Below are 24,947 nucleotides of genomic sequence, written 5' to 3' on the forward strand. Positions count from 1 at the left end.
CAAGGGGCATTTAAGTTTCAAGGGACATCTCTAACCTACAGGGAAGGCAGGTAAAGTGCTGAGGATTTAGGGGTGGCTGGGGGTTGCCCAAGTGGCAACGCCAGGCTGCACTTTGTGACTCAAAGGGGGCCGATGGCTTCCAGACCGAAAGCGAGCCAGGAGGCTCCCCACTTTGAGAGAGGCAGCAAGGATCGATCTCAAAACGTCAAGTGTGCCTCCAGGATAGGCCAAAACCTGTGGGTCCCGGGACGAGACCCCGTCATCATCAGATCCTCATTTTTAGGGTGAGGACCTGTTTTGGTTCATAGCCCTTCGTTCCTCGTTCAGACTTTTAGAGCCAGAGAGAACTTGTATGGTCACTGCGTTCCAGCCCCCTCCCTCGAGGGGCGGGGGAGGGAAGAGGTGGGCCCGGGGTGGGGACGGGCGGGGGGGCTCGCCAAGGATCACACAGCGAGTCAGTGGCAGGGCTGGGACCAGGTCCCGGCCCCCCCCAGCAGCCAACCCGGGGCGCTCTCTCTGCCTGACACACGGCCGCTGCACTCTGCAAAATCTCAACTCAATCGGAAAGATCTAAAGGTTGCGGTGTTGGACTTGATGTGAGTGCGCGTTGGACGTGGCGTGTGAGGACTAACGAACGAAGAGATTTTTCGCCTTTGTCACAGTGGGTGGTCATGCACAGCACTCGTAACGGTTTCACGAGGACCGTGGCCGAGACCCCTTGGGGAGGGGTGTCGGCGCCGAGTCCCGGCTTCGTTGCCTTGTTTTTTTTTGGTCTTTTTGATTTTAAGTTAAAGTTCAGAATAACATACTTATATCTTTTACTCGTTTAAAGATGAAATTCTTATTATTGTTTTTCGATCATGCATTAAGAGAGAGAAAGAGGACGCTCTGGGCGCGCGGCATTTGTCACAGAGCAACACAAGGGTAAGACAGGCAAGCGTAGCGTTCACCAGATTTGACACAAAATAGAGCAAATTCCACCACAAAGAGGAGAACAGACCGCGTAGAGTGAGCTCTGCGGGACCCCGAGAACAGAGAGGGGCCGGCGGGAACGCCGCTTAGATGTCGTCTTCGCCGGCCTCCTTGGTGAAGGTGGCCATGTCGATCTTCTCGGGGAAGATGATGTTGACCGCGAGGTCCTCGCCGCTGTTGTAACGAAGCAGCAGGTTCTTCTTCTGCCGCAGCCTCCGGCTGTAGCGCAGGTTGGACACCCAGGCCTCACACTTGTTGAGGAAGACGATGCCCACGGTGCCCAGCACCACCAGACTGGTCAGCACGCCCAGGATGGTGAAGCAGATGGCCTGGCCCTCGGAGAGGAGGGGGGTGTTCTTGTTGAGCTCCTTCATGGACACCTTGAGGATGCGGTGCTCGGGCTGGGGCACCGGCAGCTCGTGCACCCCGGGGGTCAGGCGGTAGGTGAGCCCGTACCCGCTGGGCAGACGGGTGACCTGCTGGGGGCTCGGGGCGCGCTTCCGGCCACAGAGGGGGCCCGTGAACTCGGGCTTGCACACACACTCGTATCTCACCTGGGTGTGCTGCAAGCAGGTGCCCCCGTTGAGGCACGGGTCGGAGGCGCAGTTCCCCACGGGACGGCTGCAGGTCTTGTCCACGAAGCCGGCGGGGCATCGGCAGCGGAAGTCGCCCCCGATGTCGGTGCAGATGCCCTGGTTCTCGCACGGGTTGGGGGTGCAGCTGTTGGCCACGATCTCGCAGAAATTGCCGGAGAAGCCAGGGGGGCACAGGCAGGAGGCATGGGAGGCCCGGCCCTCGTCATCCACACAGGTGCCTCCGTGCTGACAGGGGGAGCTGCAACACAACAGGGGGACACGGTAAAGGGCCTTCGGGGGCTGGACTAGGACGGCGGTTCCAGGGGCCGGCCAGGGAGACGCCAGGCGCTGTCATGCCTGCCCGAGAGGGGCTCCCAGGCAGTCCGAGCTGGACACACATAGGTGCGTGCCTCACCCTCCCTCCAGCTGCCAGCCTGGAAGGCGCCTGACCTCCCCGGCCGATGACGGTCTCCTCTCCCACCTCTTAGGTCCTCTCTCCAACCAGAAGCCTGACAGTTAGTCACTGGACAGGTGGGAAAACTGAGGCCCAGAGGCAAAGTTAGTGATGACCCAGGACTGGAGCGAGCCCCCCTCCCTTAGCTCCATCCCTGGGCGGCTGGGCAGAGCGGGGGGGGGGGGGGGGTAGGCCCCTGCACTCTCCACCCGCTCCCTGAGGCACACTACCACCCTGATTGTGATCCTATTGTCGTTTTCTGTGGAGAGAGCCTGCAGACTATTGTACGGGAAGCCCTTGGGGACACTCGGAGTGAAAGAAAGCCTCGGTCTGTCTGCTGGCCCAGCCAGCGTCTGTGTCCCATGGTTTAATAGTGAGCCATTCACCCAAGTGCGGCATGCAGACCAGACCCGGGCTGTTTGCTCAGAGCGGAGCACAGGAGCATTTAATTTAAGTGCTTTTAAAGGAGCAGACCCTTTGTCATCTGATAAATACCAAAACCGGGGGAAGAAAGGAGCTGTAAGCACGAGAAATCAGCATTGTCACTTGGGGGGGAGGGTCTGTACGGGAGCTAGGCTCTGAAGGAACTTCAAGGACCCTGGGCTCTATTTTGACAGACTGGTTCAAGTTGGTTGGGGAGAAAAGCAAAATATTTTAAAGGTTTCACTCTGTATTTTCCCATCCCACAAATAAGCAGACGCGGACTTTGGGTGTGACCCCCTCTCCTCTGACCCCCTCTGAACACTGATCTTTACAGGCTGCACAAATGCCTGTTTGTGGCCTCTGCCGGCTCCGGGGTCCTCCACAGCCCCCTGGAATGTCAGGTCAAGATAAGCTGCTTCTGCCTGGTAGCGGCTGTCTCCCCCACCCCCCCAGCTCCTGGCCCGGGACCGGCTCTGCCTAAGCCCTAGCAGACGGCTGGGTGGGCTCCATGCAGCTAAACAGATAAGGGCAGGAAATGGCTTGGGGACTAGAAAGCAAGCGGCCCTTCTTGTCAGTGGTGCCCACTGCTCAGAAGTCCCAGAGCCCCAGCCCCACCGAAGGCAGCTGAGAGCTGAACACCCCCTCCAGCCCTCACCCCCCGCTGACCCCACTGGCCAAAGACCCCTCTCTCCTTTGCCTAGCAGGTGCCCCCAAGACAGCCCCGAAAACTCAGCTGCAGAGTCTGTCAGTTCCCCCCAAAACCACCCCCTAAAATGCAGTGAGTGGGTTTCACGAAAAGTCTCGCCCCCCCCGGGGGCTGCCCTTACAACACCGTGCAGCTCCCTGCTCCAGTCGGCGGCCCCGGCCACCGTCACGCACGCGCATCGGGACTTGGGGGCATGGAAGGAATACGAAATCACCTTCAGGGTCACTTCGGCTATGATGGAAATGACACACTCCCCCATAAGTACCCGGATCCCGGACGGCCTCCCGCGGGGCTGCAGGACGGGCACTTACTCCTTCTTTGTCAGGCGACAGGTCCAACCGGGCTGGGCTGAAAGGGTCTTTAGGGGTGTGAAGCGGGAATCAAAGCAGCATTCATCAGATCACAGAGTCAGAAAGAATATTTACCCATTGATCACACAGGGCCCGTCCTTCTTCTGACAGTCCTTTCCCGAGAATCCAGGGACGCAGGAGCACTCATACTGGCCGGAATCGAGGTTGGCACAGGTTCCATTGTTGGCGCAGGGGGTAGAGGCACAAGCCCGCACATCTGCGGTGGGGAGGGAAAAGCAGAATTTGTCACCCCCTCCTCCAGGGAGGGAGAGGGGGACAGGCTGGAAGGAGAGCTTTCTGGGTTGAGGGGGGAAGGACAGAGCCCTCCGGCTGGTCAACGAGGGTGGGGGGACCCGACGTGAGCTGCCTCGGTGTTTGTGTTTGTGGCCACCACCAATGGTCACCAAATGAGGTCCCGAGGAAGAGGGTGTAGTGACCCCCCCCCCGGAACTTTGCAGTGGTTTAAGCAGCTCAGGGAGTTGAAGGGGCTCCCTTGGGGTAGATCACGGGGACAGAAAGTCACGGCTGCTCACTGCTCCTCAACCCAGGACAGCTGTCCCTTTTCCTGGCACCAGGTCACCTCTCTGGTCCAGCCGCATTACTTTCACTGCAGACCCCTTCCCTCCCCACACAGCAGGATGTGTGCCAGGCCAAGGCTCCCCAGGGCCTGCCTCCCCAGACAAATTTTCATGTCCAGCTTCTCTTGTTGGGGGGGGTGTTGGTCCCTGCCATTCAGGGCGAGAGTGCCACAGCTGTTAGAAACACCAGCTGCCCTTCACGCCCCACCATCACTGAGGGCCGTTGCGGGGGGGGGGGGGGGGGGGATACGGGGGGGGGGGGGGGGGAGAGGGGGGGGGGGGTGGGGAAGACTCCTGCCGGGAATCAAGAAACCTGATTTAGCCCCAGCAATGCCTCCACCTCCTGGTGGTCGATCTTTCTGCGCTTGGGAGAGCGGAGGGGCTCCCGATGAAAAGGCTGTATCTTTTGAAGGCAGTGAAATTAGAAGTGTCTGAGTGCTCTCCCGTCCGTGCGGGTTTCCATGAGCACTGCTACATTTCTGCGGCCTTTTTACACCTCCCGTCACGCACCCTTCATTATGTGGGGCCTGGTGAGCCAGGGACCGCAGAACAAAGGGGCCTGGGTCAGGGGCTCTCTGCCAGTGCAGACCCCAGCCCCCAGGCAGGGTGGGGAGGGACCTTTTCGAAGACCGGCCTCAGGGTTCATCTCCTCCCCACTCTGTGCCTCACTTTCCCCACTGACAAAAGGAGGGGCTCTCCCTGGTGGGCCTGGGGGAGGTACGGGGGGGGTGCTTTTAGCTTTGGTTTCCTATGTTTGTTTGAGCTGCCCTGGGGCACCCGCCAAATACAAAGGCAGTAAGTTAAGGCAGAGCAGGTGGGGGTCCACAGTGCTGAGGCCACACGTGTGCAGATTTTCCCCCTCCTCTTTTTTAAGGAGCCCTGCGCCCTCGTGGAGGGAAAGTGGCTATCCATCAACAGGGAAGAGCCAGACGTCATGCTGACGCCTGTCCAGAGCCCACAAGGTATACCCCGGGAGCCTGGCTTGGCGTAAGGGGACATCAAGAGAATTTATCGTTACCATAACGGAAAGGTGCCAGCCCGGCTCGCTGGAGGAGCCTTGGCAGTGGGCTTCCAGTGCTGGCTCTCAGCAACCCTTTTACTGGGAATCTCAGATTGGAGCTCAGGAGCCGGAGACCACCCCCTGCTTTGTCCAGAGGACAACCCTACTCTTCCCAACTCCTGGGCCTCCAGCCGCAATGTAGGGTGGATTAAGCCGCGGCAGGGGAGCAAGCGGCCGGGGGTCTCTGCCGGTCTCTGCCGGGGCGGCAGCTGCGACCCGGACACCCTCAGAGACCCGGAGAAAGGGAGAGAGCTGCTAATTACCCGGAGGGCTGTTTCCTCTGGACCTAGAGTCCCAGGCTGAGAGGCTTTGTCAACCCAGGGAGGAGGGAACGTTTTGTCTGGAAAACTCCATGGGCAGGGAGGGGGCAATCCTGAACCAGACACCAAGGAGGGTGGACTCCAGGCTTAAAGTCTCAACCTCAAGAGGTAGCTTTTCTGGGATCCTGTGGGTCCCAAAGCAGCTCCAAGGGTGGGGGGCGGAGGGGCAGCAAGGCTGCTGCTGATCCCAGCATGAGTCACCTGTGCGGCCTTTAAGGACCTGAGACAACGTTGTGCTGGGAGGGGCTCGATTAGGAAAGCCTGCTGCCCTGGTGATGGGGGGCAGGGGTGGGTGGTCACAACACGCTCTTGCATGGTCCTTAAGGGTGGGGATTACGAATGACCCCCGATGAGATTTACCCCAGTTCTGGGTCTAGGAGAAGAGATTTTAGCTGGCTTTTCTCCCAACACCTTCTTCTGTGTCCCTAAGTGCAGCCTTTGACTTCCTCCAGCCTCGATTTCCCTATCGGTACCCCTCGTGCCCTGCTAAGGTTGAGGACCGACCAAAGGACAGAGGCCCTGTGGCAGCTGCCCTACGCTGCTGGGACTTTTTTCGAGGACTCCCATTTGCCCAGGCTTCCGGGCAGGTCCTGCCAAATGAGAAAGGCCTTTAATGGACATTTTGTAGCCTAAAAATGCAGTGACCGCCAACTCTCAATTTGCTTGGGGTAATGAAGGACAAAGATTGCATAAATTAATAAAACCAACCGATAACACCGATCTGTACTCTGACGGCATCTCAGCCTTGCCGACCCCCAGCCTCCCCCCACACCTGACCCACGGACCACACCAGCCCTGCCCTGCCTGCAGGCCCTGACTCAGCGCCTGCTCCCCACCCCACCCCCACCCCTTCGTTTGTTTGTTTGCTCACGTGTTTTTGCAGCCTCCTGTGTGAATTTCCTGGAGGCTTGGCTCTGTGACCCCCCTACCCGCAGTCCCTACCCCCTCGGAGCTTTAGTGACCCCCAGAGGATACCCAGGCCTCTACCCTTTCAGCTTTGTGTGGCGTGTGCTTAATGTCGTGCCTCTTTATTCAACAGGCAGCTCCCTACCGGGGCCCCCCCAGAGGGCCTTCTCTGGGTGCTGGGGGAGCAGAGGGGAGCAAATCTAAGTCCACCTGTGAGGAGGCTCTGGGCACCAGCAGGAAGTATATTAACAGATCATTACCATACAGAGCCCTGGGCTGTGGGAATGAGGCGGGAGGGGGAGGGGAGGCCGCCATGGGCTGGGAGGAGGTGGCTGGGCGCCCAGGGCAGGGATGGGGTGGGGCGCCAACCTATGTCGCAGAGGTTCCCGTCCCAGCCGTCGTCACAAATGCACTGCCAGGGTTCCACGCACAGTCCGTTAACACAGCCGGGAAAGGTCACGCACTGGTCACACAGGGGACCCTGCCAACCAGGCTGGCACCTGTAGGGGTGGGGGGGAGAAAGATGGGGACATATGGGGGAGCAGGAATGCAGGGGGAGCTCAGTCTGCCTTCTGTGGAGCCAAGATCCCTTGGGGGTATCTGCATGGTACCATGCCAGCAGGTCCCAGGAAGCAAACACCAGTCACCTGAACAGGACTCCGGGGTTCCTGAGAGCCCAGGGGCTGGGGGGGAACACTGCATCTTGCCGCAGTGGCCTGCACTGGTCTCACTCTGTGAGGGGCTCTCCCAACACCCCCACTTCTGAGTCAGCAGAGGGGAGTCATGGCTGTCCCCTGCCCCCTGCCCTCTTCTCCCCCTTTTCTCCCCCTCACTCCCCCCTCCACCAGTTTCCTGCGGGGGCGAGGAAGCAGTTTGCCGCAACCCAGCAACCAAGCCCCCCTCTTCCTGCCTGACACCCCGACTCCCCAGGATTCTGCCCTGACCACCTACAAGCTGCGTCAGGAGAGCCACCCCATTACCTGCAAACATTGTCATCCTCGCAGAATCCATTTTGGGGGTGGCAGGCTGGGAAGCATTCAGCTCCTGAGGCATAAGAAACATTACACCATTCACCCCAAGAGGCCACAGAGGCCAAGGCAAAGCCTGTCTTCTTCCCAGCAGCCCACGGCTGACACCCTGGGGGGAAGTCAAACACCCTCTCCGGTCCTAGCAGCCTGGCACACAGTAGGCATCTCACATCAGCCCACTCAGGGGGAAAAAACATCTCTGCCATGTTCCTGGTTATCAAGTGACCACAGTAAACCATCTAGTTCCTAGGAGCAGCTTAGACACCTAACTCCACCCCCCCCCCCAGAACATGAAACCTCAAATGCTAAAAGCGGGGATATGGAGACAGTGAATGGAAAGATTCTGACCCCTGGGCCCACAGCCAAGCCCTCACTTTTGCAAAGTGAGCCTAAAATGGGGAGCAGGTTTGGAGGCATTCAGCTTCGGAAAAGGCCAGACGTTTCACCTGGCAGCCTCGCAGGTAAGGCTTCAGGATTTTTCTTAAAGGTTAATCCCCGTTAAACCAGGTGCGCAGGTCAAATTCCCCAATTTCTCCCACCCCATACTCTTCCTATTAGAAAGACGCAAGGGTTTTTGCAAAACAGATTCTGCAATTCTGACGCTGTTTAGAGATGCGGACACTTTCCTCCGTGCCTACTGTGTGCATTCACTCCAACGAGCTCCCCAGCTTTCCAGACAGCCCCCGCACCAGCGCTGGTGCAGTGGGGGCGGGGGGCACTGCGGGAAGGGGCAACTCTCGCTGTCAGAGACAGATGGCCGCTGCAGACAGAAGTGTCGCAGCCCCTCACCGAGAGAAACGCCACGCAGGAGGGGCTCGCGCGGGGCTCCTCGTTGGGAATTCGGGGCTGCGACGGCAAAGCCCCCCCCCGCTGCCCCCACAGACCTGTTCCTGAACGCGCACGCAGCGACACCCCAAAGTTGCACCCCAGAGCATTTCCACACAGGGCTCCTGAGCATCACCTCGTTTCTCCATACCTCCTCTCTCCGCGCACCAAGACCCCTGCGAGCGCCACTTCTGCGGGGCGGGAAGGGACTGGGGGGGGTCCCACACTTCCCCTGCCCCCACCCCTCCCCGGGACCCCAGGGCAGGGGCTTTGGCATGCCAGGGTGGCGGGGAGGGCGAGGCAACAGCGTGCGGGGCTTAGGGTTAGGCGGAACGGGCGTGAGTTGGGGCGCATGGGACGGGGCGCGCGGGGCACCCGGCGGCTGGGCGGGGGGCGTCGCAGGCTTCCCCAGAGGGGGCGCGAGCCAGGCCGCCGGGCGGAGGGGTGCGCTCACCATGGACACTGTGGCCGAAGGCCAGCAGGAGCAAGAGGACGGGCAGGAGGGCTGCGATCGCGGTCATCGCGGGGCGGCCGGGGTCGCGGTCCCGGGAGCGGCGCGGGCGCGGGTCCGGCTCCAGGCGCCGCGCTGGGCTTCTGGTTGCGGACGCGGAAGGGGGCGCGGGCGCGCGGCGAGGGGAAAGCCAGGGCTGCACCGGGCTGCGCGCTGCGCTCTCCGCCGCCGCCGCCGCCGAGCTGCCTCTGCCGCCGCGCGCGCCGCCCTTTTCGTACCGCCGCCCCCCCGCGGCCCCCGCCCCCCGCCCCCGCCTCCGCGCGCACGGGGCCGGCGCCGGCCAGTCCCGGTGACCCCCGCCCCTCGCGGGGCCGCCCCCCACCACTGCGGCGTCCCGGAAAGCGGCTCGCGCGCGCCGAGCGCTCTTGGCTAGACGGGCACAGGTACCCCGCGCACGTTGGGCACACGATCTGTACACAGGACGGCCCGCGGGCGCACACACACGAGCCCGCTTAGCACCAGGGGCAGGGACCGACCCGGGGCTGGGCCGCAGACCCCAGGAAGGGGCCAGCACGCGCTCGGAATACAGAAACACGCAGAGAAGCACCAAAACACTGAGCGCCAAGGTCCCGAGCACGCATGCCATGGTTCACACGGCCAGGAAGACACAAACGCACAGTCTAGAGACGAGGAACACGCTCGCGCCACATGCGCACTCAGGAAAACACAGAGGAGAAGCCTGATCACTCCCCTACCCCTAGCCAGATCGACGCAGGAAAATGCAGACACACACACACACGTACACACACACACACACCACAAGCCAGACACACCCTACACCACCAGCACACACTGCAACGCAATCGCAGGTTATGGAAATAGTCGGGAGTGTCACAGGCTCAGGCATGGGCACGCAGAGAGGCGGGGGGACACAGTTATGAAACCCTGGGCCTCCTTTACTGCGGGCCCACCCGTCTGGGCCACACAGAGACACGCGCAGAGTCACGTGCACACCTGAACAGACGCATTCACTGGTAAACACGCAGACCCCCACTCCCACGCAGGCAGACGCAGGCAGAGCGGTCAGGCCCTCAGCCACGCAGACACAGAGACCACAGACTCCCGCATGCAGGTGTAGGGCCCCCCCAGACGTGATAGTCACAAGCACCCCAGACTCACAAGTCACAGGCTCTCGGTGGCACACTCATCAAAACACGGAGGCACTGCTGCCCAGCACACACGCAAACACGCAGGGACACATGTGGGCAAGCTCACAAGTCCGCTCACACTCACGCAGCTGCACACCAAGCCCTCGGCACATATTCCAGACCCACTGGGAGGCCTCCAGAAGAGTCACGAGGGGGGTGTGGGGGTGGGGATGCTGACCTTGCCAGAGATCCTCCCCTCCCAAGAGCTTCTGGGGAAGAGCCCCCAGCCTGAGTTTAGAGACTCTCTGGGCAGATCTCCAGGCCCTGTCCTGATCAGGATGCTGGGGTGGAGAGGAGAAATAGGGAAGGGTAGGTGGGGTGGGGGGGTGGCAGAAGGGTATCAAAGGTCTTTAACTTGCTGGGGAAGGGTCCCAGGAGGTCATGACCTTTAGATGGGTCATTTATATGGGCTTCATGGGCATAGATTAGTTTGGGAACAGATCCCCTTTATAGCCTCCCTGTCATCTCCGTGAGCTGGGTGCGTGCTCTCTGCCACTTGGATTGTGGGGTGGGGGGCCTTGGCCTTCAGACTGTCTCTGGGGCCCTGGCAGGTTTGAGCACATACTCTCCAATTTCAGGACAGCAGTGGGAAGAGAGACCACAGGGAGTCCCTGGGCCCACGGGCCCTAAAGCCCTAAGTCTGTGCTCCCGAAGTGGGACAGCTGGGGCAGGGCACACACCTTAGTGCAGACCCTGGAGCCCCGCTGGGCAGACTCCACAGAGGAGGGAAGCCCCCACCCCCTGTCCGCTTCGGAAGGCGCCTCTTCCTAGGTGTTGGGTGCAGGAGACCCAGAGGGGTCGGGGTGAGGTTGGGACTCGCTTGAGCGACAGGCTGGAGGGAGCAGTCACCCACCCTGTGCCCCTTCCTCTCCGTTACCCCAGTCTCTTCCAGGAACTCTTCTTAAATGAAGAAACAGGAGTTCTGAGCTGGAAGGTCTTTTGCCCAAGGCCCCGGGGGGTTCCAACAGGCGTGCTGGGTAGGCCAGTCCTAGAGGTTTAACTGTCCACGGCATGGAGATCGCCCCAGCTTCCCTGACCCCCCCCTTTCCTCCCTCCAAGGACCCTGACCTCAGCCTCCAAAATTATCCTACACAGCGGGCAGATTGGGAAGGGCTGGATTCCCCGCCAGACTTGAAGGAGGGGCGGGGGATCTCTGGGCTGCACAGCCTGGGACGAGGATCTCCTCCCAGACCGAGTCACGAGGTGCCGCCCTGTGGACTGTGCGAGCGCCCTGCTGAGGCCCTCAAGTGCACCCTCACCTCGACCCCTCCCTTTCCCATCGCAGTCCCTTCCCACTGCTGCCCTCCCCAGTTCTGGAAAGGGAGGGAGGCCTGAGGAGGGCAGTCTCACCCAAGGGCATCCATGTCCAAATGTCAGGGGCTTAGGCTGAAAGGGCAGTGTCTTGGCTGGCTGGCACCTGCTCGCTAATCCCGGCTCCATCCCCAGCCTGCTGAGGGCCCTGGGCCAGTCACTTGCCCCTCAGAGCCCAGTTTCCTTGTCTATAAACAGGGAAGCCACACCTGTCCCCAAAGGGGACTTGGGTTTTCCTAAGTAAAAATCCACTATACTTACAAGGCCTGGCGCCTTCCTGCCCTTCCTCCAACAGCTGCCACTGGGCCTCCACCCCAGTAGGCTAGAGAGCCCCGGGGGCGGGGGGGGGGGGCAGGGGGTTGGATTCTGACCTTGCCCTCTTGAGAGCCTCCTGCAGGGCCGCTGCTGGGCCTGGGGCTTTCTGTTGGTTTCTGTCCATCTCAAGGAGGAAGTGTTTGTAAATACGGGAGACTGGAGATTTCTTTTCAGCAGGCAGACAGTGAAAAAGGGTAGCTTAGGGGCGGTGGGGAGAGGGGACGCTGGTGCCTGTCACAGGCTTCAAGGCTGCATAGAAAGTCTGAAAATGCCAAGCAGGTCCCTTGGGGAGAAGTCAGCACCGCCTGCTGTTTGCAAGCAGACCAGAGGAGTCAGGACGACCTTCTCCTCTAGCTGTGCCCCCCTCCCCGCCCTCCCCTCTCCTCAAAAATAAATAAATAAATAAATAAATAGAATAGAATAAAAAGGGGGATGACAGAGAAGGCAAGCAGGCCCCGCCCTCGGGAAACGCTTGGCCCACTGGTCAGCAGAGCAGGGCTCTACCGTGGTCTACACGGGGATCGGGATCGGGGACAAAGCCTGCCCCCCGTGGGGCTGGGTGGTAACTCAGGGCCAGGGCTTGAGGCCAGGCTCCTTCCCTCTGCCTGCTGAGTGGCCGTCTGCAACCCCAGCCTGCTGGGTCCTCTGCCCTTTCTGCCCAGAGACCTCCCTCCAGCGGGCAGCAAGGGAGCCAGTGAGGGGCGAAAGTTTTCTGAGGGAACCAAAGAAATGTTATCTCCAGTCGATTCCCTCCTCATTCCCCTGCCCCCCTGCACCAGACTGCTTGATCAAAGGCAAAACCGCTGATCAAGGAAGCCCAGCAGGGTCCGGCTGGAGCGGCCTCCGAGACCAGCTAGTCCCGGGCGTGCACGACTGGCACAAGGCAGCTTGGTGGGGAGCGGGGTGGTGTTCACCCTCACCCCATCTTGACCTCTGCTCTGCAATGCCCCCCCCTACAGCTGAGAATCTCCACAACCTGAGGCTTTGTTTGTGGTTTCTGGAAGTCTCTGCCTCCCCAACTGGTCCAGTCTTAGCGGGATGTTACACAGTTGGGGAAACTGAGGCGCGGCAAAAAACTCCCAAGTGCCATTTGTTCTCTCTTCTTCCTCCCTCTTGCAAACACCACACCTTCTCCCTCCTCCCTCCGAAAGAGGACACAGCTTCCCCCAGCCCTGCCCAAGATGGAGCTCTTCCCAGAGAGCTCTAGCTCTCCTGGTTGGAGCCCTGCGACTGGAAAGGGATCTCCCCACTACCCCCCCCCCAGCACACACACAGCCCAGGAGTGAGGGGGGTTATAGGCAAGCGGGCCCTGCCTTTTCTGCCTCTCCTTGTCTGTCCCCTTGGAATTCGATTCTGGCTGAGCTCCCCAGCAGAGGCCATCTTATCGGAGCCTCCTCCAAGCTGGGCTGGGTCAGGGCAGGGAGGCCCGAAGACGCAGGGACGCGTGTACAGCTAATGGGGAGCAGAGCTGGGACCCGAAGTCGGTGCCCTGGGCTGTCTGCTCAGCCAAGGGCTGTGGCAAGAGCGAGCGGGGTGGCGTGGGAATCAGTGGGAAGACCCCAAGGGCACCACCAGGACCCTGCCCTCCCTTCCGTGGGGGGGGGGCATGAGGGCAAACACCAAAGAGGCGCCCAGCAGCCCGGATTCCCATTCTTGCCCCAAGCTGAAGTTCATCTTTGAAGAGAGAAATTCTCTTTTTTCCTGCGGAGGGGAGGGGGCCCCGGGGGCAGCGGATGGAGGGAAAGGCGAGGCGCCCGGGTACGTTTAGGCTCGAGAATACGGCGAGCACGACACAGAGGGCTTGGTTTCGAGTTCAATCACAAAGAAGCCTCTTCAGGCTGGAGTGGCTGTGGCTGAGCGCTCGGCGGAGGGAGCGGAGAAGGGAAGGTGGCGGCCAAGGCCTCTTGGCAGGGCCAGGAGAGGCGCGTGACGGCCCTGCAGGGGCCACGGGGCCTCGGGGCTTGTGAGGGAACCCTGGGCACACGTGGCCGAGTGGCGGGGGGTGCACCTCTCCCCTGTGCACCCCTGCGGCCTGCCGCCCCATTGATGGGAGTGTGCAAAAATAGATTTTCTCACTTCCTTTCTCGCCATTGCCATCGACGCGGATGCCACGTTCACAAGTCTAATTGTCCACGTCATCAATCAAATTCTCCTCTTAAAGGGCGCCACTGAGTCATGCTGTGCGCGTGGGGAGCTCGCGGGGTCTCAAGAGGGGTTAGCAACAGCTCCCCGCCCCGCCCCCGCCCTCGAAGGGAAACAACACCCGCCCCCCCAACACCTGGGAGGGAGGGGATCACAACCAGAGGAAAAAGGAGTCTTTTCATCACTTCGCCTGTCGATGCAGGCTTGGGCAGAAACTATATTAATTCTTCATTCATCAGAAATTCCCAGAAGTTAATTTTCCATAGAGCGGAGGCTCACCTTTTTAAATGTAGTCTCATCGTCTTGTGCACTGAGCACCGGCTGAGCTCCCACAGTGAGGGGGGGCAGGACTGGACAACGTTGATGGGGGGTGTTTAGTGAGGGAGCCCAGGGTGACCCCTCACCTCCAAGGGTTGGTGGATTGGGGACACTTCATGCTTAGAGTCCTGTGACCTGTCAAGGGCGTCGGCGAGGTGAGCCAAGGGGGAGTCGCTGCTGGGAGGGGAGACTGAGCACTTCCTGGAGGGTAGGGGTCCTTGGGCTAAGTGATGGGGGAATGTGTAGGAGGCCACCAAGGTGTGCCATTATGGGAGGACTTCTGTACACACACATGCACACTGAGATGGTCACAGTGGGGGCTGTTTGCTGGGACCGCTGCAGAGTTAGGCTGGAGAGGGAAGGTTACAAAACTTGCAGCATTTTAGATATAAATCCCTCTTAACTGTCCTTGAATATTCCACAAACTCCCTTACCCTGGCAAACAATCTGGGGAACAAGAATCTGCCTTTTCTCATACCAGGGTCGACCCACGAACCTGTCTTGCCCAGACTTGTGTTGAGGCTTGGGCCGTGGGCCAAGCTGCTCCCACCACCCCAGCCGTGCCGGCCTACCCACCTTTCCGGGAGGTCACAGCAAACCGGGCCCTTCAGAGGCACAGACCAAGGGTCCCTGATCGCGTGGAAATAGGAGAAATCATTTTCTCAAGCCCTGAGCCACTGGAGGGAGGAACCCCATCCTAGCCCCAGCTTAATACAAGTTTAAGACCATAGCAGAGGGGGAAAAAAAGACCATAGCAGGATCATGACCTCTCTCTCCATCTCCGCTGGCCGGGCCTAGGGAAAGAGAGCTGTTTATCATGGCACGGCCTGGCGTACCTGTCAAGTTTACGGATGTGAAAACACAGCTCTCGAAGAATTGAAGATGTTCCTGCTCTGTATTTATTCTCTTATTTGTAAGGAGGCATTAGCATTTTCATTCAATTATATTCAAAAGTGTTTTCCCCCATGTTACTACACCCTAAGCATCGTGGGTCACTTGCAAAGGAAGGAATGGTCTCATGCCCAGATGGGGCCCTGGGACGGCCAGGTGGGAGGTCAGAGGGTCGGGTGTCTGCTCCTGCCTCCCCTCCACCCTGTCCTCCCAGCTCCCACCCACCAAAGGCCCCAGTCCCTCTGCCGTGGGTCCTGGCCCAGAATTGAACCCCGGCGAGCCTCTGGCCTCGTCCCAGGCACTTCCAGCATCACCCATCCACCTCGGACACGTCTTCCCGCCTAGTGTTAATGGATTGTGCACGTGCGTCGGACCTCGGCAGGGCCAAGGGCGCCTTCCTGGGCCCTCTGACCCTCCGCCCGGGCCTGCAGTGCTACCCATGAGGTCCCGGTGGATTAAGTGAATTAATGAGTAAATGAATAAGGCCCAAAGTGTTCTCTGAGGGTTACCAGGGGCCCCTCGGAGAGATCCTGTGTCCTAGCAACTGGCCGAGGCCAGGTGGCCCTCTCGAGCCAGTGCGCTCTGGCCACCTCTGATCTCCGGGCTCCTGGGGTTGCTGACCCCCCAAACTGGGCTTCTTGAAGGGAGGGGGACCCTAAGGTTGCAGCGGCTTCCCCCCTTGTCCTCTCCCCAGCGGGGCCCTCTTAGTTCTTTGACTAGGAATGGAGAACGTGGAGAGCAGCTGCCGGAGACCTAGGCTAGCGCCCCCCCATTACCCGCCCCCCCTGCCCACCTCCCCCAGCGCCCAGCTTCTCTGCACTCCAAGAGCCTGTTCCTATGGTGACGCTCCGCGCCTCCAGAGGCCCTACCTCGCTGTTGGCAGTCACGCTCCAGCTAGGGATGAGGGGGCAGGGGACATCCAGCCCTATCTGACCCCGGCTCCCCCCACCCAACACACATAGGGTTACTTAGTGCCCCAACTCAAGTTTGATCTTTTGCAGTGAGCCTGAATTTGATCCCTGTGCCAAAACGTTGGTTCCTCCTCCCTATCTTGGGGACCCTATTCGCCGCAGAACTTGATGCTGGGGTCCAGAGAGGCCAAGCGAGTCTCCCTAGGTCACACAGCAAGGCACTGGCAAAGCAGGATGAGGCTGTTGAAGCTGGGTGTCCTGCAGCATGATTGTAAGGGAAATAGTGCTCTCCTGGGGCTGGGCTCATTCTCTCCCCACCTTCCCTCCCTTTTCTTCCTCTTCCCCGCCCTGGCCTGGCCTGTTCAGTGACATACGTGATGGAGTCTGGCTCTCAGGACCTTTGTTATTCCAGAGCTGTCGCCAGGGGGTGGGGACAGCCTCACTGCCTCAGAACATCTGCCCCAGAAGCCTCTCAGAAATGCCTATCTCCATCCGTCATCTTCGGGCCTCGTGAGAGCCACCAGGAGCCCTGCAGCGACCCAAGATCTGGACTCTTCTCCCTTGGCCTTGCCACTGTCCTTGGGCACACAGGCCCCAAGTACCCATCCACTGGCTCTCCCATTCACTCCCGTACCCCATCCTAGCCACCACCCCCCTGGCCCAAGCCACCAGACTCTGCCACCAAAGGCCACATCTGGGTTTTCCAAGTCCCTGGAGTCCACAGGACAGGAGTCAGAGACAGGTTTTCCAAATGCACAGCGCGGAGCATGGTCCTATTTTAACTCTCCACAGAAGGAAGGTAGAGAGACGGAGAAAAGGAGGGGTGGGAGAGGAAGGAGGGAGGGATGGAAGATAAAGGAAGGAAGGAAGGAAGGAAGGGAGGGAGGGAGGAAGGAGAGGAGAGGAGAGGAGAGGAGATGGGAAGAAGGGTGGGAGAGAAGGAAGAAGGAAGAAAAGGAGGGAGGGAGGAAGGAAGGAAGGACTGGAGGGGAGGGGAAGGGAGGGAGGAAGAAGAGGAAGGGAGCCGAAGGAGGGAAAGTCCGGCCTTTTCCACACCCCGTGCTGCCCTCCCAGGTCTGCACACTCAGGATGAGGCACGCGGCCTGTTCGCACTAAGTATTTGTGGGACTGAACTGCACCATCTTATCAAGAAATCGATGAGGAAGCACTAGCCAGGAGTGGGGGCACCTCGGAGATCAGAAATGGTCTTTTAAAGCCTGGGGAGCCCCTCTTCCCGGCAAAGATTTCCTCCAGCCTATAGATGAGCTTCTTTTCAACACCTTTCCCCTGTCTCTCTCAGATGGGCCAATTATTTCTGATTGTATTTTACTTTCCTCCATGAGCAGCAGGCAACAGCCTTCGTGGGCTGTGGCCAGCAATGGGGCCCCCATCGATCCGTGCATGCCGTGCAGGGGGCCACCGGCACACTCTTACCCGGCCTGCCCTTCCCTGCTAACTGGGGAGGGTGGGGACCCATCTCGTGTGGGTTTTCTCTGTGCTTCCTCTGCACCAGGCCAGGGCAGTGCGAGGGGGAAGGGGTGCACGGGGGTGGGGTGGGTGGGTGGAGGCTGGGGAACCGACCCCTGCATGGAAGTGAGGCTCTGCCCAGCCCTGGCCCTTATAGGAGCTCCGGGTCTGGTCTCGCCACATCTCTGAACAGGATGCTGTGGAGGCCGCAGGTCGCAAACACCGTGAGAGCTGAAGAGGTTTCAGGGTTCCTGAAATACTGTCCTCAGACCCACCTGACCGAGGCCTGCTGCACACCCCCCCCCCCCCCGCCACCGAGCCAGCACCTCCGGTCGTCTGTCCCTGGGGATCTGTGCCCAGTCCCTTCCCCGCTTGACAGCTCACATTAACGAGGAGATCAGGAACCCAACTGGAGGGAGCCAGAGCCCTGCAGCGGGATCCAGGCAGGGTCCCAGCAGGAAGCAGATGGCAGCACAAGGTGGTTAATTCAGGGAGGGTTTAATAAAGGGCTATTTACAGAGATGTAGGCGGGGTGTGAGGAAGCAGGAGGGGTAGCAGCAGGCGGTCACCCTGGGGGCCTAAGGCACAAGGGGGCGCTATCATCTGAATTGGAAACCAGGATTGCTGGTGGAGGAGGCGGAGGCTGAGGCCGGTCAAGTCCATGGCGGCCCCTCCTGTCCTCCATGTGCTGGGAGTCAAGGGCACAGAGCCAGCTGCAGCTGCTGGGGTGGGCATCGGGGGACAGAGCAGGGCCAGGAGGACAGCAGAAGAAGAGCCCGTGCAACCCAGAGCATCACCGAACCCAATCGCCTCCATCTAGGTTAGGGAAACCAAGGCTGAAAAGCCCCTTCAGGGCAGAGATCTGAAGCCAGGCCTCCGGGCTGGGGCGCTCATGCTGACTGGGCACAGTGTCCTGCTGAAGGGCCCTCCCGGGCCATGACTGCAGGGAGCACCCCTAGCCTCCTCCACATGGCCTGAGCCCCACACTTGGCCACAAGGCAGGGATGTCCCCACAAGCTCCATGTTGGCGAGATCCCCACTGCGGGCTGAGTAATGGGTGTCAGGATTTGGACAGGACCCTGAGTGATCCCCTCCCAGGCCTCAGTTTCCCCATTTGACTTTCCTGGGCTGGGCACACATCCCACGGCCTGGGTCAGGGCCTGTGGCCCCAGGAGCCTGGACAGGTGCAGGAACCACGGACCAGGTGGGAGAGGGGCAAGGGGATGGGAGCAGGCATGTGGGCTCAGTCTGAGACGCAAGGATGTGGCTGGAACTCCAGAGGGAGCTGGGGCGGGGGAGAGCGGGCGATGACCCACAGAGAAGGGGAATCAAGAGATTCCTTGGGAGGGAAACCCGGCCACGCAGGCTAGCAGCATTTAAGGGATGAACAAGGAGAGGTACTCACAAAGGACACAGAAGCTGCTAGAAGACGGTAGGGGCCCAGAGATCAGGAGCCTCCTCTCACCTGCTTACCCATCACCCCTCCCAGCTCCAAATGTCCACTACCCTTCACCACATGGCCCCTTCCTTGACCCCCAGAAACACCCTCGAACCCCCCACCCTTACAAAAAAGGAGAGGCATCTCAGACACCAAGTAGGAAAATATGTGAGGAAGCAACTGGCCATCAGGGACACCAGTGAAGGCTGAGATTGAGAAGGAAGCCCCTGTGGGGTTGGTTGGGTGGGTGGGTGGGGGGGGTCAGGTGCATGCCTCTGGGGCAGCTGGGGAAGGCTGCAGAGGCTGTGGGCGTGGGAGGGTGGACGCAGGGGGTGCGCAGGGGAGGCGAGCATTGGCAGCGAGACACCGTGTTTGTGAACAGGGAGGGACAGAGGGGAAAGGTCTGCATTTTGCAAAATGTGTGTGTGTGTGTGTGTGTGTGTGTATGTGTGTGTGTGAGTGTGCGTGCGCGCGCGTCTGCAGTTAAAGACGGCAGAGACTGGAGGGTGTCTACAAGCCGGGAGGCTGTAGATGTCGAGGGAGGACGTAATTGATTAATTGAATCAGGAGAACACGGTGTCTCTCCAATGTGGGTTCCTGGTCTGGTGGGGAGACAAGGATTCGAACCGACACCTCCACTCATGGGAGACGTCTGTAATTGAATCACGGCATCCAGCAGCCGTCTGGGACATAGTACGCACTCTGCACTTCCCTCCCGGCACCCAGACACCTGACCCCAGGCAGAGTAAGCCTCCTTGCGGCCCGGGCCCCAGAAAGCTCCCGACAACCGTCCCTATAGGCAGGGCACACGTGTCCATTGCGCTTTTAACTTTCAAAGTGCTTTTATATTGATTTTATCTGCTCCTAAGGACTCAGCATTTGTCACATCCTGCTTCAGACATCAGGGAGCTGCTTCATGCAGCGGGCGGTAGAGGGAGAAGGCTCTGGAGGCCACAGCGCCCGTCTGATTCTCATCTATGCCCTGGCCACATAGTAAGGGCCGGGAGAGTATTTGTCGAGTGAATACATGATGGCTGGATGCATTAGTGCATAGGTAGAGGGATGCATGGATGGACAGACAGATGGAGGGATGGCACCATATGCTTGAATGGAAAGCTCTGTCTCTCATCATCTGGGTAAACTGAGGCCTGATGTCCAAGTCTGTGTGTGGCATGGTGCCAACATTTGGAGGCATTAATGCTTGTCTTGTCACAAGATTGACAGCTCTGTTTCAGCCAGGAGTCAGCCATCCAGGGTCCCCAGAAAGAGTCAAGGTACCCTTCCTCCTCTTTACTCCCTCTGAGAAAGGCGGTAGAGCTGGCTTTAGGCTCAGTGACCCTTGTCCAAGGACATGTTGACTCTGGAACCCTCTGGGAGGCCCCGGGTAAGACAGAGCCCTTTCCTGGGGAGGCTACTCTGGGTTTCATGGAGGGGTCTCCCCCCTCCCGTCACTGCCCCCAGGCCTCTCTGGTGAAGGCCAATGCTTCATCCTTGCCTCCAGCATCTGTCCAGGAGTAGGACCCACCTGAACTCCCATGCTTTCTGACCTCGGTGCCCTGGCTAAGGCTGGGCTTCATTCAAAATATTCCGCCTGTGCCCACCCCACACGCCCATCCCACGCTGAGGCCACCTTCTCCAGGGGCCCTGCCTTCCATGAACACTGTCGGGCTCCTTGCCCCTCTTCTCACCCTGAGGGCTCCTGCCAAGCCGGGTGGCTGCTTGGTTGCTTATGTCCAACACCATGCCAGCTCCCCAAGGACGGGAAGCTTCTGGAGGTACAGTGGAGGGGAGGCTGCACCTCGTCCCTGCCCACACCTTTGTGGTGCCCACGGTCGTGAGGTCTGGTCTTGCACTTGGTGCTGTGGAGGGGGGCTGTCCTGCTGGGTGACAGCCTCCAGCTGGGCAACGGACAGGACATGGGCAGGGATTCCCCAAAGAAGCTCCGGCTTCCCCACCATCGGGGTGCCTGTCTCTGCGGCTCCCTCGGCCTGCATTTCTCTGTCCCTGGTATTTTTAACTTGGCCCAGCTTTTAATAAATCCCCTGTGTGTGGGGAGCAGTAAACAATGACTTGAGAGCTTGACTAATTAAAACACGGCTCTGAGGCTGTGGAGAGAAGGCTGTGTGGCTGGTCCCGTCCCAAGGAGGGCCCTTGTCTCCCGGGCCATCTCTGCAAACGCAGGCCCACACTGCTTCTGGGCCCCAGGACCGGTCAGGAAGTCCATGATACCTAGAGGGGCTGCTGGAGGAGGCCCATTCCACAAACACCTCCCGGTAGCCTCACCCCATCTCAGACCCTGCCACCTCCTCCAGGCAGCCCCCTCACTGGTGTGCTCTTCATGGCTTTTCTGGGCACTTCACTGCCTGCCAGGTTCTTGGTTCCCGACCTCTCTCCCCCACCCTGCAGTCCACTCTTTCCTCTCGGAATGCAGCCCCTCTCAGTGGCCCCCTTGCAAACCCCCGGTGGACCTGTCCATGCCACTCTGCTCCCAACGGAACACAGGAAGGAGTCTTCCTTCTCCTGCTCTCCCTCCTCCCCCTCTAATGGCTTCAAGCCTCAACCCAAACCCCCAGGCTCCAAACAGTCTCTTCTGGGCCTTCTGCTCTCAGAGCCCTTGGCCCTTTGCTGTTCCTTACCCTGCCAGGGAGCTGGATGCTCAGGAACAGGAGGGTCCCCGGTCACTGGGGGTGCTCCCTGAAGACAAAAGTCCTCCTCCCTTCGGTGGGAGTTTGTGGGGAAAGGAACCCCTATAAACTGTAGTCTGTTCCACAGAGGCAAAAAGTAGGTGCTCAATAAATGTCAGGGAACGCCCCCCCTCCTGCCGCCCACAGAAGAGGTGAGGCACCGCATTCTCCTTGGGCAGCGCTGGTTTTTCAGGAAAACAGAGGAGGTGATCACTCTCCATGCGTGACCTCAGGGACGCGCCTAACCCTGAAACTGACGCCCCCTTCACCCCGGACTGACACCCACACCAAGCTTTACATTCCCAATTAGCAGAAAGGAAGCTGGAACCCGGTTCCACCCATGCCAGCCCAGCTGGTGCCTTTCCAATGCATGTCTAGCACCCCGCTGGACCTCAGTATCCACATCTGTAAGATGGGGCTAAGGACCCCTGCTCTGAGTGGCCCCTCTCGGGCTCCGCGGAGGCTGTGGGGCTGAGCTGGGAGGCAGAGTCTGGAAGCCAGGACTTGGTTATCACCACTCTCACTAATTGCTGTTATTACAATAATGAGGAATGTGCCCCCTGATCTTTGGGGTAATGGAACCTCTCTCAAGGGTGGGGAACCTCCCTGCTAGTGCGCCCCCCTCCTCAGAGCCAGGCCACCTGCTTGGGGAAGCCAGGCGATGACTGCCCCGTGGGCCAGCCCGGGGGCACCCTGGAGCCCCCTATGGTCGTGGAGTTTCCCCGTTTCTGCATGCTGCTTCGTTCTGCTCGCGATCGGGAACACAGTCGCGAACAAAGCGCTTGGCCACGTTCCCAGGTTCCACATCTGTCTGCCTCCGCCCCAGCCCCCCCTTGCTCGTCAAGACAGAAGCTGGCAGGGAGGGGTTTGCAAACATGAATCGTGGCATTTATTCATATGTTCCCGGGCCCCAACTTTGAAAAAACATCTGCGGTGACTCTTCTTCGAGAGAAGGGGAGGCTGCTGGTTTCCTTCCCCAAGCCATGTGGGGACAGCAGCGGAACCAAGCGCTGGAAAGCACACGGTGCAGTCAAGACAGGCACAGGGCTCATTAGCAAGTCTGAGGACCCTGACCGCAGAGCCATGGGGAGAGGGTCAGGCAAGGCAGACAGAGGCTGCTGTGCTCTTTCACAGGGCCCCCCTGCGGCCCAGGGGAACAGGGGGCCACAGGCGGGGGACAGGCCACCAGGAGCCCGTGGCTGGTGGGGAATAGGCCTGGGCAGATATCTGCGTTCTGAAGCAGAGCAGGCTGGCCCGTCACTGTCCCCACAGTCCCCCGCCCCGCCCCCTGTTCCTGGACATGGGTATAACAAAACCCAAAGACCATCCCCTCCTGCATCCTTGTTCTGGCCCCTTTGTCGGATCTCTAGCCCTCCCTGTTGGCCCAAGCCAACCCAGGCCGGCAGTGAGAGCCCCCATTCCCCTCCCAGACCCCTCCCAGGGCCAGCCAGCCTTCCTGCCCTGATGCCACCACCGTGCCGCCCACTGGCTGCTCTCTGCTTCCCACATGCCCGTGAGGTCCCACCATGAGGCCTCGTTTGTGCTGCTCCCTGAGGACCCTTCCTCAAGCCCGTCACTTGTCAAAACCCAAGCCCATCCTGCAAGGGTCGGTCTGAGCCAGATGAAACACCAAGTCCAGGCTGTCCCTTTATCTGTGGGCCTCTAAGGATGGGGGGGCCAGCATGTTCACCAGCAAAGCGGAATTTGGGGCCAAGTCTGGACCTTCTCCCAGGGGCCTCTGGTGACTGAACTGGGTGGGACCCCTTGTCCAGATTCCAGCCAGGCGAGTCTGCCCTCAGTGCCGCCCAGGGAAGTGAGCTCCCTATTGCTGGGGGAAGCTGGGGTTACGTGAAGGGAGGGGCATCCTATGGAAGAGCCCAGATAGACCCACAGACTGTGGGGCTCAGGCAGGCTGCTATCTCCCCTCTGAGGCTCAGAGTCCTGCCCTACAAATGGAAATGACATCAGGACCAACTTAGAAGTCCACTTGGCCCAGAATGCCCAGAGAAGGAGGACCAGGAGGGCCCGTCCGGCCCAAAGCCCCCAACATGGCATGGCCCTGAGCTGGATGGGAAGCTGTCTCCGTCTAAGCCAACCTGCCAGAGCGCCAAGGTGGCCCAGGCAAGGCCTGAGAGCCTTTCTTTGGAAGGCTTCCCATGGGAGGTGACCTTGGGGATGGGCCTTGAAGGGCACAAATGAGTTTGCCAAATGCAGGGGAGGGGGAGGCCTTCCCAGCAGCGCGACAAGCTCAAGCCAGGGATGGCCAGGGCGCCAACGTGCCTGGCTATTTTGGGATCCTTGTCAGAGACCCGGTGGAGTGAGGGGAGCAGCTGTCCCTGAGGCTGAAGGTCGGAGGGGGCTGCCCAGTCAGGGTCCCGAATGCCAGGCCGCTGGGCAGTGTCAGGGGGTAGCCTCGGACGGGCCCTGAGAAGGGGAAGAACGAGGACAGAGCTTTAAAAAGTTCCAGCCACACGGTGGGAGTGGGGACAACGGGCACAGCCATGAGGCCACCACGGGGCCCCCAGGGGAGGCGAAGAGAGCAGAGGGGGACCAGGATCCAGAGGAGGGGCTGCCTGGAGGAGAAACGGAGGTGATTTCTGCCCCTGACGCCCCCCTCACACCCCTCCTATCGCTCTCCTGCAGGCGCTCACGCCCACAACCCCACTTTGCCTCTAAGAAAGGGGACAAAATAGGGCCGGCTGGGAAGGTCTGCGTCTGGCTGAGGTTCAAGCATGGCTGGAAGAATCCAGGAGGAGGTAAAGGCCTGGAAGTTTCCAGAAGGCTTGACTCCCCTCCCTCCAGGCGTAGCTGGCCCCCGCCCCCCGCGGCCCCCTGGCCCCCCACCCCCCGCGGCCCCCCCGCGGCCTCCGGCCTCCGAGGGCAGGACAACTGCCCCGCCCGCCACCACTGCTCTGGGCGGGCCCGCGGCGCCCCCTGCCGGCGCCCACGTGAAGGAGGTGGAGCAGGCGGTGGGCGCGGGGCGCAGGGCTGGGTGCGGAGCTGGGAGCGAGGCTGGGCCGGGCACCCCGCGTCCCTCCCGCGTCCGTGCGCTTCGGGGAAGAAGGGTGCGTGCGGCAACAAGATAAGAGGGAGCCGGTGTTCGTGGAAACAGGTGAGGGAAGATACTCATTATCGTTTCCAGCCTAATGAAGCCTGCGGAAGGCTCTCTCCGGAATGACAGATCCCCTCCTCGAGCGCTCCCAGCCATGGCCCCACAAGCATGTCATAACTCATGTCACAGGAGGAACACGCTTCTGCCGAATTTTCTCAATGCCGCCCGCACCGGGAGGACAGGGAGCGGGGCTGATAACAAATTTTGGAAACACAGAATTTCACACCTCATTGCGCGGGCATTAAGATGACAATAGTTGGATTCTTTCCTCCCCACCGTGGGCCGCCAGCCCCTCTCGGCAAGGGGCGGCTCCTTCTGGCCCTGCAGACCTCCAGGGCGGGGCTGGGCCCAGGGCTTGGCAGGCCCGGCCAGGGGTGACCCCGTGGCTCCAGGGGGTGGGGGGACAGTGACAGCAGAGGTCTCTGTCTCTCCAGTCATGGGGTCCGCAACCGTATGCCACGGGAAGGCAGCCCCAGGCCCCGGGAAGCTGATCTCCCCCTGT

At 60.3% G+C, this 24,947-nt stretch overlaps 1 protein-coding gene across 2 annotated transcripts; it reads right to left on the reverse strand.

Moving 5' to 3' along the window:
• Positions 1–839: 839 nt before the first annotated feature.
• Positions 840–8,794, reverse strand: DLK1 (delta like non-canonical Notch ligand 1). Of its 2 annotated transcripts, XM_032839554.1 has the most exons (6): positions 8,652–8,794; positions 7,325–7,388; positions 6,714–6,844; positions 3,556–3,697; positions 1,527–1,806; positions 840–1,301 (listed from the first exon to the last, which is right to left on the reverse strand). In XM_032839554.1, exons 1-6 carry the CDS (start codon positions 8,716–8,718, stop codon positions 1,059–1,061), a joined length of 927 nt encoding a protein of 308 aa, XP_032695445.1. In that variant the 5' UTR covers positions 8,719–8,794; the 3' UTR covers positions 840–1,058. The 2 variants fall into 2 exon arrangements, with proteins under 2 accessions (XP_032695445.1, XP_032695444.1); XM_032839553.1 differs by having other exon boundaries at positions 840–1,806.
• Between the last annotated feature and the right edge of the window lie 16,153 nt (positions 8,795–24,947).

This window comes from Lontra canadensis, unplaced genomic scaffold, assembly GCF_010015895.1.
Source record: "Lontra canadensis isolate GAN:19392208 unplaced genomic scaffold, GSC_riverotter_1.0 scaffold108, whole genome shotgun sequence".
NCBI lineage: Eukaryota > Metazoa > Chordata > Mammalia > Carnivora > Mustelidae > Lontra > Lontra canadensis.